Source organism: Cucurbita moschata, unplaced genomic scaffold, assembly GCF_002738365.1.
Source record: "Cucurbita moschata cultivar Rifu unplaced genomic scaffold, Cmos_1.0 Cmo_Scf00007, whole genome shotgun sequence".
NCBI classification, from domain to species: Eukaryota; Viridiplantae; Streptophyta; class Magnoliopsida; order Cucurbitales; family Cucurbitaceae; genus Cucurbita; species Cucurbita moschata.
The window spans coordinates 3684366-3697165 of NW_019268523.1; the positions used below are offsets into that span (position 1 = coordinate 3684366).

At 38.6% G+C, this 12800-nt stretch overlaps 2 protein-coding genes across 5 annotated transcripts; one reads left to right on the forward strand and one right to left on the reverse strand.

The window, feature by feature from the left end:
* Window positions 1–193: 193 nt before the first annotated feature.
* Window positions 194–1555, forward strand: LOC111445156. Its single transcript, XM_023083394.1, has 2 exons — window positions 194–1204; window positions 1476–1555. Exons 1-2 carry the CDS (start codon window positions 289–291, stop codon window positions 1553–1555), a joined length of 996 nt encoding a protein of 331 aa, XP_022939162.1. The 5' UTR covers window positions 194–288.
* LOC111444849 (centrosomal protein of 290 kDa-like) lies at window positions 1344–12374 on the reverse strand. 4 transcript variants are annotated; one of them, XM_023082932.1, is made up of 13 exons: window positions 12105–12374; window positions 11595–11804; window positions 9922–10024; window positions 8486–8686; window positions 8246–8368; window positions 8061–8098; window positions 7863–7992; window positions 3142–7409; window positions 3042–3102; window positions 2765–2920; window positions 2498–2596; window positions 2278–2420; window positions 1344–2184 (listed from the first exon to the last, which is right to left on the reverse strand). In XM_023082932.1, exons 3-13 carry the CDS (start codon window positions 9997–9999, stop codon window positions 1896–1898), a joined length of 5586 nt encoding a protein of 1861 aa, XP_022938700.1. In that variant the 5' UTR covers window positions 10000–10024; window positions 11595–11804; window positions 12105–12374; the 3' UTR covers window positions 1344–1895. The 4 variants fall into 4 exon arrangements, with proteins under 4 accessions (XP_022938700.1, XP_022938698.1, XP_022938699.1 ...); XM_023082930.1 differs by having other exon boundaries at window positions 3042–7409; XM_023082931.1 differs by lacking the exon at window positions 12105–12374 and adding an exon at window positions 11921–12006 and having other exon boundaries at window positions 3042–7409.
* Window positions 12375–12800: the final 426 nt, after the last annotated feature.

Below are 12800 nucleotides of genomic sequence, written 5' to 3' on the forward strand. Positions count from 1 at the left end.
TAAAGGTTTTATTGTATTTAAGGCTTGTATATATATCACCAAATTTTCATTTTACTCCATATTTTTAAAAATAAAATAAATAGCAAACAGAGTGTGAATAATCTGTTTACAAGTGGGTAATTAAAGTTATTTTTATAATTATTTTAACCGCTTAAAAATCTTGTCGAGTGAAGGTGAAGAAGGTATATTTTTAGAGATTTTTGTTACTCATTTCATTCCCGCCATGGCTAGGGTTTGGGAGGGAAAAGGAAAACCCTGTTTCCAATAAAACGAACCAAACAATCCGCCATGGATTATTTCTCCACCAAACGCTACTTGTTTTGCAGGCTTAAGATAATCGTTTCATCGTTCTTCGGCTTCCTTCTCCACGCATCCAGTTTTAGGTTCCCCATGCAAATGCCAATTCAAAAGCAAGGTCCAGTTGTCGAAGCAGTACGGTTTTCTATTTCTGGACTCAAAGCGCTAATTTCTTCTCAAGAAGAACATCAGGAAGTTGGACAAGAAAAGGAAGATCGCGTCATTCGCAGTTTTGGCATCGGCATTATTACCTCAAAGCTGTTGACTCCTTCTTCTTCTTCTTCTTCGATTGGATCTTGTAATTTGTTAATGGACGATTTGATTGGGACTGAGAGCGGCGTTTCCTTGACTGAGAATACGGAGGAAACCGAAGAGAAATTAACTCACGCCTATTTCGATCGTCCTCATAATTGTACCAATCTCCACGGTTTTACCGAGCAAAATCAGCGATGTGTGCCGAAAAAGCAGTTTCCACCGCCAATTCCTTCTCTAGCTACACAGGCAGGGCAACGAACGCGGTCGCCATGGATTTTAACAAGATATTACTCCGATAGAAGGTTGATTTTGAAACTCGAAAGAGTCGGGAATCATCAGTCCATGGAATCGCACCGCGAAAATGGCCGTCTCATTCTCAATCTCGTACCGTCACCAGTACCGGGCGTCGATAATCAGGATCTCCAGTTCATCGAAGAGGACGAAGGAAATGAGGAGATCGACTCGATTGAAAGCGAAGAAGGAGAAGATTATACAGTTCCTGAAATTTCTTCCGAGAGTTTTACATACGGCGGCGAGGGCGTCGACGGCGGAGTGTTTTGTGATCGGAAACTGTTTTGTGGTGTAAATGGGAATTTAGAAGAACGACATGTCGTCCACAGACATTTCGATTCGACTCCTCTTCGTCCGATAGGTACAGTTATGTGATTTAGTAAAAGATGTGGAAAAAATGCTGTCAAATTCTTGTTAAACTCAATATTATTCTCTGATTACCATAATTATTCACCAACCAAAATAAATGGACGCAATTGACAAAATATAAAAATTAAAAATGTAATTTAACCTAATCTTGTAATACACCATTTTACATTATTATCATTAATCACTTTCTAAATAGAAATTAAAATAACAAAAAGTCCACTTTATCTTGGGGCCTAATGGGCCTGCCAAAAATAACATTGCAGTGGTATCCCTGAGCCCAATAAGCCCGTTTGTGACTCCCCATCCATGGGCTAGGCCCACTAAGAAGATGGGAGAAAAGTGACATGGTTTCATTGCTTTCTCTTGGAAGGTATTTCATTTACTGTACAGAAAAAAATTACATTTAAATAGAAGAGAATATCTATACTTGATAATACTCTCTACCCACTGGTGAATGAATAGTTGCAGAAGCTTTCTTCTTATTTACACAAAACTGTTGCATTTTCACTTGTGCAGATGACTCTATGCTCGTAGCGGTTCGGTCCCTGGAGACGGTATTGTCTGTTGACATCGTTCTTGGAGCTATGATGCAGAAGGTCAAAGATGAGGCCTTTGTTGACATATTTGACCTGAAATATAATTTCAACAACTTGTGAAAGAGACCACTCTAGGAAGCCAAGAAGCTATGAAGGAGAATGCTCCCCCCGGGATGACCACGAGGGTCGATTATTGGCGTTTAGAAGTTTCCTGGATGCTCGGACGTTCTTGACAGTCATCATGAGCTTCTGTCTCTCCCCTTCAACCTCTGCAAACTGAAGGCTTAATTGTGAGTAACGGTCATGCATCTCTCTCAGTTCAGTCTCTACAGTTGTGTACTTTCCCTTTAGATCTAACATGTCTTTGATTAGCTCGTTGATGTCGCTAAAGCTTCGGAATATCGCTTCTTCGTCGCTGTGTTGCTTTAAGAAAGAACTGGACAACAGACCAAAATTTTGTTGAAACCATTAGAATAGTTCAACTTCAAACAATCTAAACAATTGGCCATGGTTGTACTGGATGATGTACCTTTGAAAATGCGTGCTTGGTTTCTTTTTTGCCTGCAACGCTTCGGCAAGCTCGATTTCTAAAGCTAGTACCCTTTCTAATGAATTGCCACGGCTCGAAAATTCCTTGAACAAGGGGAATATGCTTCCTAGTTCTTCGTTCACCTGAAAAAATAAGCACATGTGTAAACGTGTTGAACGTGTTGATTTACACATCGAAAGTTGATAAATTTATGGATTACCTTGTGTAACTGCATCAGTTGATGTTCTAAACCAGGAAACTCAGATTCAGAAGGACGATCTTCGTGAGCAAGCGAGTTTTCGTTTTTCAATCTTTCCAACTGCAAGCAGAATACAAGAGATGAATATAAAAACATCCGAAAATGAACTTGTTTGAGTTCATATCTCAGTATCTCCCTACTAACAGTCCAGGCGCTATTAAACTAAACATGATACGATAAGTCGAATGGAGAAGCATCGATTTTCTTTCTCCAATATGGCTTACTAACCTCCTCATTTAGATGGTCCATACTAAATTTCAAGCTTTGAGCTCTGAAGTTATCATTTACCAGACCCAAATGCTTCGTCTCCTCATGTCGCGAGTCCTCTTGATTCTCAGGAGAGATGTCTTGAAGTTCATCGACACTTCTCGACACCAGAACATCCTGCCATTGACACGAAAATGAGAGTGGTGGTAAGAGTTGCATAACAACAGTCATTTCAGATAATCAGTTTATGTCGAGAAACAAAGCAAAGTACGGTCGATTCGACAATGACATCATATACCTGCTCGGGTTGCCCTTGACCATTAAGGAAAGCATGTGAATCATTGGTCTCATTAGCTGAAACTGATCTTATGCATTCAACGTCTTCACAAGGAGCTGCATTATCTTGGTGTGTGCATTTTCCATCACTGCCTTCCTTGTGCAGGCTTGTCTGAAACTTGTAACTCTCCAGTAAATCTTTCATTAAGTTCAGTTCCATTGAAAACTTTAGTTTATCATCATTACATTTCTTTAAAGAAGCTTCAAGTTCTTGTTTTTCTTCCTTGCAGCATTCAAGACTGATAGCAGAGCATTCTTTTTCGGCCTTCATCAAATCATACGCCTTCTCGACTTCCCGCTTTTTGGAGAGAGCTTCATTCAAGTAACCTTCCAACTCCAAGATCTTCTTTCCCAGTTCTTCATTTCTTTTTATATGAGAAACTTCAGATTTTTTCCTATTTTCAACTTCATTGATTGCATCTTGTAATTTCCACAGCATTTCCTCACTGTGCTTCTTGGACACACACAGCTGATGCTTCAATTCCTGCACCTTTGTTTCATATTGTTCTTTAATAAACGCAATTCTGAGAGACTCTTGCATGGCGTTCGATGGTCCGTCGTTCTCTTTCTTTTCACGAAGTTGGAGGCACTCCGCATCGGCCTTGTCTTTCATCTCCTTCAAGTGAGTAGACAGGTTTTTGAACTCTTCAGTTTTCAATATTTGTTCAGAAAGCTTCTGGGTTAGATCATTACACTTATTTTGCAAGATTACCATCTGATCGCTCATACCTTGGAGCAAGATCACATGAGCATGCTGTTCATCCAATTTCGACCGGACAACCAACAAACTTACTTCCAATTCTTCCTTACAAAGCAACAAATCATCAATCTTTGTTTCACAAGTCCTCAACATTTTCCCCAGTTTTTCAATCTCTTGAGCATGATTACTTCTATCAGCATCAGCTGTAACCTCCAAAAGTTCAGCCCAATTTCGTAATTCCTCGGACTGAGCTGTTAGTTTTTCGTTTCCATCGAGAAGCGTTTTGTTTTTCGAAGCAAAGGCATCCAACTCCGTTTTTAGGGAGTCGAGATTCATCGACAATCTAGCATTCTCTTCAGCTTGGAGTGCTTCATTGACCAAACAATGATTAAGAGCAGTCTCTACACCGAGATACTTTTCCTTAAGAGCAAAAAGGTCTCTTTCTGATAACAGATATTTCTGGGAAAGAATTTCAAGCTGTTCATGATACTGAGATCTTGTGAAAACTAAGCTAATATCTGCAGCTATTGAAAATTCATGCATTTCAGACAGTTGACTTTCCAAACAAACCAAGGAAGAATTCTCTTGGTCAAGATGCTTAAGAAGTTCCTCGGACTGCACTAAATGTTTGTCGACTCTTGATTTCTCCGACTTGAGCTCTAATATCGATTGCTTGAGACTTCCAACTTCGGACATCATTTTCTCGAAATCTAGCAACTTGCAACTCTTCTCATTTAGTTGCTCATCAAGATCTTTAATTCTTTTCTCTAAACTATCTCTGAAACTTTTCTCGATCGTTAATTCATCAGACAATGATTTCGATTCATCTTTTGAACGATCCATCTCCAACTTAAGCTTCATTGATGACTCAAGTAGAGCTTTTTTCTCCTTTGTTAACACCTCGATGGTTAACTTACAGTTTCCGAGTTCTTCATCTACCGACCTCAGTGCCACCACCTCATTTTCAAGGCCATTGTTTTTAGATATCAGTTGTTGCAGTTCATCCTCCACACGATCGAGAACAGACAGAAGTTCTTTATACTGTTCGGTAAATTTATCTCCAGCTTCACTTCTGTTGATATTTTCAGAAACAGTTTCGATTGCAACGTGCAACGTTTCAATCAGTTCACTTGCCTTATCAAATTTGTTGATCATATCTAGTTTTGCACGTTCGAAATTCTCTTTCATGATCAGATTCTCTGATGCTGCTCTGCTTAAGGAGTTTCGAGCCGTATCTCTTTCTTCCATCAAATGTTTGTTCTCATTCATGAGCTGAAGAACTTTCTTGCATGCATCAAGATGGAGATTTTCAAATTGCAAGACCAAGCCTGCTAAGCTGGTTGGCTCCAAGTTTTCATAAACAGAATCACTTACGGAAAAGAGATCGTTCGAGTTTTTGTTATGGGAAGCCAACAAATTATTCAACTTATCATAAGAAAAATCAACAGTACTACGCAGATCCGCCCTCACCGAAACCAGGCAGTCAAATTCAGCTCGAAGAGCTTTCAATTCTTCGTGCAAAGACGAAACCTCATTCCGAAGATTTTTGTTTTCAATGCTTTCCTCCATCATGGAATTTTCTAGCTCTAACTTCTCCAAAAGACAGGATTGATACTTCTCCTCAAAACTTCTATATTCTGTCACTAACGCTTCACATTCCGTTACTTTCTTGGTAAGAACGGAATTTTCACGAGTAACATTCAATAAATTTTCTTCTAAAGTTTCAGTTTTCGATCCCATTTCGTTGTACTTCGAAACAATTGCAGTCTTATGTTCCTTTAGAGATCGGATTTCTTCCAATGAAGCTTGCAGTTCAAGAAACAATAATTCCTTGGACTTGGTTGATAGTTCCAGCTGCTGACTGATCTCATCCATTCTCTCTTTCATAAGTTTGAAACCAGTACTTCCTTCAAGCAAAGTTTCTTGCAGCGTCTTCGAAAATACGTCCAGGTATATGTTAACCAAATGCACTTCAAAGACTTCATCTTCAACCTTTTGATACAACCCTTCCTGCAAGTAGAGAGATCTTTTCAAATCCTCAGAGAAAATACCTCCACTTAAATGATATTTCTTTACCCCTACTTCATGATTTTGACACGGCAAGAGTTTGTCATTAGAAAATTCCTCCAATTCGATTTTCGGGTTCCAACCTATTTCAGAGAATTCCTGACTGCTTGGAAGTAAAGAACCAGTAACTGCATGCTTAATGAGGTTCTCATTCGTTTCGAACATGGACATGACCTGGCCAGATAGTAGATCAAGGTCCTTCTGTAGCTGGTTTGCAGCAATCGAGTAATTTAAGCGTGCCCTTTTCATAGCTGTCTCGGCACAAGTAGCCCTCCTTTCAAGTTCCTTATTGATGGAATCCAAACTCTTCTTCTCTTCAGCAAACTTCATTAACTGGTTACTCATTTCGTGATGCAGTGCTTCGATCTCATCCTTCGAAGCCGTGATAGTATATATACATGTTGCATGCTCATTTCTGAGATTCTGCAGCTCTCCAATCATCTGTCTCTGATTTTCCTCAAGTTCATGAATAAAAGCTTCATAGTAGCATTCCATCTGGTCCATTTTCTGTGCAAGACTCACCTGTTTTGCCTTTGACTCGTCCAACTCCCTTAGAAGTTCAAAAATTTTCCCTTTCATTGAACTGAAGGCGTCTATAGAATTGGGTTCGTAGGACATCAGACCTGGTATAAGACAATGAAGCATGCTATCAGTATGGTAAATGTCTGAATCGAACCCGGTTCCTGATGCCAATATCTGACTAGTTGGGGAGTTCAATTTACTGATCTCATTTTGGTTCGCTTTGACGCTTGAAATTTCCTGTTCCATTCGTTCTCTGAAATCTTGTAGAAAGCAGAGTAAGGCCTCCAAGTCAGCTAGAAGAAACCGAACGTCTCTATCTTGACATCCAAAGTGAACCTTGTTTAGCAGATCTCTAATCTTTTCCTCCATTGTTAAGAGACCCTTTAAATATTGTGGCTCCAACTTTTGTCGGACGTGATCCTGGTCGGTCTCTATGATTTCTTTTCTAGATTCTGATAGACTTGATTGCAAATTTTTTAACCTCTCAAGCTCATCTCTAAACTTTAAACACTCGGATTTCAATACTGAAACTTCTTCTGTCAGTTCTTTACCTGAAGCAGCCTCAGTAGCAAGCTGCCAAGCAATTTTCTGCGATTCGACACCCATTTCATCAACATGGCTTTGCAAAGAGCTTACCTCTAGCTTCAGCCCAACAATTGAGGACTCGGCTACTTCCAAGCTTTCTCTAAGTCTGTTGTTTTCTTTATATGCAGTAGCCAGTTCACCATGAGCAGCAAAGTCAGAACCCCAGTTATGAGCCCAATTATTGGACCCCTGCACTGAATATTGATGATCAACCTGGTATCCTTTCTCTGACCCAGGACTTTGGCCAATAGAAAGTCCACCTAGATCACCAGATACTGTGCTCTTTATGCTGTCAACTTCATGCACATCATGTTTCTCAGCATATAAACTTTCTGAAGTATTGGAAGAGACGTCAAAGCCAGTTGCTGAATCTGCATACTCTTCTTTTTGCCCAACCTCATCTTCATGTAAAGGGAGTTCATTACATACTTCTTTGGACCTGATTCTTGCATTGACCTGTATCAGCCAAGGTGGAAGCAGGATGGGAGGCACAGGGGAGAAAAGTTTTTGTAAGTAGCAGAACAATTTCACTAAAATTTGAAATATACATACAGGCAAGCCCAAGCTAAAGGAGAAGAATACAAAGACAACAGGAGATGAGAAAGGTTCTTTGGTCTCCCTCAATTTCGATCTCTTAATAGTAATGTACAAGCAGCGAACGTCGTCTAATGAAAGATAGCCAACAAGTCCTTTTTCAGTTTATTAAATGTTATATTTCCATCATTCTTCATTTCAACAGTTGGGGTTGTTCTTCCTATAAACCGATTTAATATCACAAGGATCTCTTTGAAATATCCCAAGTACAAATGTTTTTGTAGTTAACCCCAGAAGATAATAACTACAAAAAACCATAGGCCATGATTTTATATTCCAAAACAACATAATTAAGTAAACAAATGATAAGAAAACCTTATTTGAATGATTATTCACTGAATCATCGGTTAGTGACACTTTTCCACTAGGAGATTCACCATGACTATTTTGATCGGAGAATGTCTGCAGCCCCCTCTCCCTGAGCTCCCTTTGCTGCTCAAACTCCCTAAAAAGAATGATATAAATGTTAACAGGATATATGACAGATTATGAAAGTTTCATTTGAAGTAGTACCTGAAACCGGTTTTAGACGTAAGCAGCTGTACAGTAACCTGCAATTGAATATGATTGAACAATATGTTACACTTGAATTATAAATTAGGCCAACGCAAATATGGAAAACAAGTGAGAAAGAGATAGAATATGGACAAGAGCTTTGAGCTCCATGTTAGGAATGTCGAGCCTTTCCAAATTCTTACATGTAAAATAGTTCCAGATTCACATCCATTAAGAGGCAAATCAACAGCTGAAGGCTTCAACGCATCAGCATAGTCAGCAAGATTGATGTTGGCCTCCCCAAGGATGCTTGAACGAGATGAGCCCTAGAATTATTGGGATTTGGCCCAAAAATAGGATAGAGAAATTGTTCAGAAACTGCTAGAGAAGTTCAAAAACAAATTGAGAAGAGAAAATGATAAAAGAATTGATAGGAATACTACCATGGCCACCACGAGTTTATAGAGCTTATCATCATATTTCTTTGTTCTAGTGTCTTGAAGAAGTCTAGCTGTTTCATAGATAGGATCAGCCCATTTGCAAGCTCCATTTCTCACGTTTGCTTTAGTTGTCTTTGCTGTTGCCTTCCCAGAATCAGCAGGAAAAAAAGATATAAACAGTTTGTCCCATCCCAATTGTGGAATCTGAATCGAGCAGGAGACAACAAGATTCAGTCGTTGCATAAAAAGATTGTTGGCATTTTCCGTATGCAAAACCCATGTCAAAATAAAAGTAAACTGTATTACCAGTAAGTTGAGAACTTCAGACAATGAAGAAAGAAAGAGAAGTAAAAAAGATTTCAAATGAAAGAGTTTAAGCTTCAGTGAAATGCAGAGCTTTTTTTTTTTTTTTGGGAACAAGAAACAAACTACTGGAAATGCAGGCATAAAACCGAATAATTCAATGAACTTCAGGAATCCATATTCTTAACAAATACCCGCATGCCTACCACCAAAGTCTGAAAAGATTGTTAGGAGGGAGTCTCAAATTGGCTAACTAAGAGGATGATCATGGGTTTATAAGTAAGGAATACATCTTCATTGGTACGAGGCCTTTTGCGAAAAACCAAAAGCAAAGCCATAAGAGTTTATGCTCAAAGTGAACAATATCATACCATTGTGGAGGTTGTGGGTTCTAACATGGTATCAGAATCATGCCTTTAACTTAGCTATGTCAATAGAATCCTCAAATGTCGAACAAAGAAGTTGTGAGCCTCGAAGGTTTAGTCAAAAGTGACTCAAGTATCGAACAAAGAGTATACTTTGTTCGAGGACTCCAAAGAAGGAGTTGAGCCTCAATTAAGGTGAGGTTATGCGAGAGCTCCATAGGCCTCAAGGGAGGCTATATGGTGTACTTTGTTCGAGGGGAGGATTGTTGAGGATTCTTGAGAGGGAGTCCCACACTGACTAACTAAGAGGATGATCATAGGGTTATAAGTAAGGAATACATCTCCATTGGTATGAGACCTTTTGGGGAAACCAAAAGCAAAGCCACGAGAGTTTATGCTCAAAGTGGACAATATCATACCATTGTGGAGATCGTGGTTTCTAGCAATATCATCTCGTGAATCACCACATACCTGAAAAACATGTTGTCTTTTGTTTTTTCCATAAACATATAACACAATTTTACTTGGTCATACCCACTCTACCAGAGCTGAGCTCCTAAAGATTAGTTCATACGCATGATTGACATCACTAATTGAAAATCGAATATTAGCATCCTCATTCTTTTATATTTTATATGTTTCGTCAATACATGAGAAATATGTTTGGTCTCGTCGTGACGCAAACAATATTAAAATCGAAAGCACAGGAGACCTAGAAAGGAAAGAAAAGTAAATATGGACGATGTCCGGTAATGAAATAGGTTGACTTACATGTGTGGCATAAAATTGAAGCCTGAAGACCACCTTTACTTTTGTCTTCTCAAGCTTCCACTTAGCAATCCTTGACATTTCTATGTAATATCGCAATCATCCACTGCACAAGATTCCATTTCAACAATAGCTTAGTCTTATTCTTTCTGACATAAGTATAAAATTTAATTTGAATAAAACTAAATTCTCAATGTTGTTAAATCCCAGAAATTAGTGATTTTCTGTGAACTAAATAGGAAAGTGATCACATTGTTATCTTCATAAGCAGCCTTTTGGAATTAACATAATACATGAGGAAAACTCTCAATGTCTGGAAGAGGCTTTTGAATCATCATCACTTTCAAGGAGCAATATTTAACATTCTGAACACGGGGAAGGAAAGTGACCATTTAAAATTCAACAAGAAGGCAGAACAACTCATTGGATAAGCTGTCAAAAGCCTAAGGTACTAAATAATGTAGGCAATTTTGAGGATTGTTGGTGGTAGTCCCACATCGGCTAATTAAGGGGATGATCATGAGTTTATAAGTAAAGAATATGTTCCATTGGTATGAGGCCTTTTGGGAGAAACCAAAAGCAAAGTCACGAGAGCTTATGCTCAAAGTGGACAAATATCATACCACTGTGGAGGGTCGTGATTCCTAACATGGTATTAGAGTCATGTCCTTAACTTAGCCATGCCAATAAAATCCTCAAATGTTGAACAAAGAAGTTGTGAGCCTCAAAGGTATAGTCAAAAAGTGACTAAAGTGTCGAACAAATAGTGTACTTTGTTCGAGGGCTCCAGAGAAAGGAGTCGCATCTCAATTAAGGGGAGGTTGTTCGAGGGCTCCATAGGCCCCTCAGGAGAGGCTCTATGTTATACTTTGTTTGAGGGGAGGATTGTTGGTGAGAGGAGTCCCACATACAGTAGTATATGGGGCAATATCATACCATTGGAGAGGGTCGTGATTCCTAATTGGCAATACATTAGTTTCCCATCACCACTATCAAATCAAGGGGCTTGTCAGATTATATATAATTTGAGCAGTTTAAGCAGAAAAAACAGCAGGTCCACTGATACAACTTAAACGTTGAAGTCCAGAAAAGAATGTGCATTCAGAAAGGGATTGGAAGTACATGCAGAGGAGACTCAAGAAATTGGATAATGCTGAACAATATAACTCGTCAATATTGATAAATTCGAACTTATTTGATGAAAATTATCAATCCCAATGCACATAATCAACTTCTTGGGTCAACAATTCCAGCAGGGAGACTAGATACCTAAACTGGAAATTGAAATTTACAGTAGGACTGTTTGTAGATTACATCAAAAGGTCAAACCAGCAACATTGAGAACAGCAGTGGAAGAAATTAGATGACAACAACGTTATTAGGTTAGGGAGAAACAAGCACACAAAAAACAGAACATCCGAACTTTAAAAGCAAAATTTGACCAAGAAATGGAGAAAAACACTAGAGATTCAGCTCAATCATCTTCAACCCAGATTACATGTTTCTAAAACACAATTCAATTGCTCTCCCAATGGACTTGAGTTCAATGGCTACTGGGAGGATTGGACCGTTAATGAGGAATTCAAAAGGGAAAACAAGAAGAATAAAACTGCATAAAAGAAAGGGGAAGGGGAAAAGCGAAAGATTACAGAAACAGATGACAATTCTACACATACCTTCTTGGAGGAGACACAAATTCGTCAGAAACGCCAAATTTTACGAACAAAATTCAAAACACCCAGTAGAAAACCCCCGGATCGGACAAGGCCTTGATCTTGAAAACTGCCCCATTCAAAAAAATGCCGCTCGGGCACTGAAACCCAGAACAAGAAGACTGACAAGAACAGAGGGAAAAACAGATTCCCAAACCATCTGTCCAACCAAATCTGGAAAAAGAAAAAGGAAAATGCACTGTAAGTAACAACAAGAGAGAGTTTAAACTCAATAGAGGCTAAAGGAAACACTTCATTTCTCTTCAATGAAACGTCACCAGAAACCCCACCAGAAGGAGAAGACCCAGATGCCAAAAATTCCAACACGAAATGTTAGAAAATTACAGAGTGGAGAAAACGCCAAATGCAGAAAAAGAGGTAACACGAATAGGATTAAATACTGATTAGTTAACATTATTAGCACATTTGGAAACTTAAATTAATTGGGGTTAGTAAGGAAATGTTCATAGATACCTCGACTAAGCTGCGGATCTGCAAGTGCTTCGGTTGGAAGAAAGAACAGGGGGAATCTTCAGTGACGCAGAAGAAAGAGAGAAATTGGGGTCCTCCTATGCTCGGAGTTGGCTCTCAGTGTTCGTCAGGAGAAGAAAAATGATGAAAGGGATCGCGACGGCGGCGGTGGTGGCGTAGATGAGCAGTAAAAAGAATGTAAAAGTGGAATTAAAAGCCATTAATAAGGTGAGAAGGAGCTAAGATTTCAGCTAAAAAATCAGCCTCAGGAACCCGCCAAAACCCTGTGATTGCCTGTCCTCCAATTAGTTATTTTCATAATCACCCTTTTCCATTTCCTTCATTTACGGATATGCCCTTCTATTTTCACTTAATTCCTCTCATTGCCCTTTATTTTTAAGTTTTTCTAATACCTCTAATTTTAAATATTCATTTTTCTATTCAGAAAACTTTTGCATGTCTATGCTATATTGTGATTTTAAAAATTAATATATTAAATACCAAATTACCTACTTACCCTTTTATTTTAATGTAATTAGTTTTGTTTTATTAATTAAAGTCAAAACAAACAAACTTCCAATTAATGTTATTTTTTATTTAACTTTCCCTCTCATTTTAAGTTACTAACAACCATCCTTCTATGGTAGCCTTCTACCTACAAATTTACTCTTTTTTTTTTTTTTTTTTTACCTATTAAAT

Bases quoted from the DNA above. Each gene is read 5' to 3' on its own strand.
- LOC111445156 (XM_023083394.1), top strand. From the start codon at position 289: ATGGATTATTTCTCCACCAAACGCTACTTGTTTTGCAGGCTTAAGATA. The intron at 1,205-1,475 runs GTACAGTTATGT...ATAACATTGCAG, and splicing joins GACTCCTCTTCGTCCGATAG to TGGTATCCCTGAGCCCAATA.
- LOC111444849 (XM_023082930.1), bottom strand. From the start codon at position 9,999: ATGTCAAGGATTGCTAAGTGGAAGCTTGAGAAGACAAAAGTAAAGGTG. The intron at 7,410-7,862 runs GTTTTCTTATCA...TGGCTGATACAG, and splicing joins TGAATAATCATTCAAATAAG to GTCAATGCAAGAATCAGGTC. The intron at 2,921-3,041 runs GTATATGATGTC...TGTCAATGGCAG, and splicing joins GTCAAGGGCAACCCGAGCAG to GATGTTCTGGTGTCGAGAAG.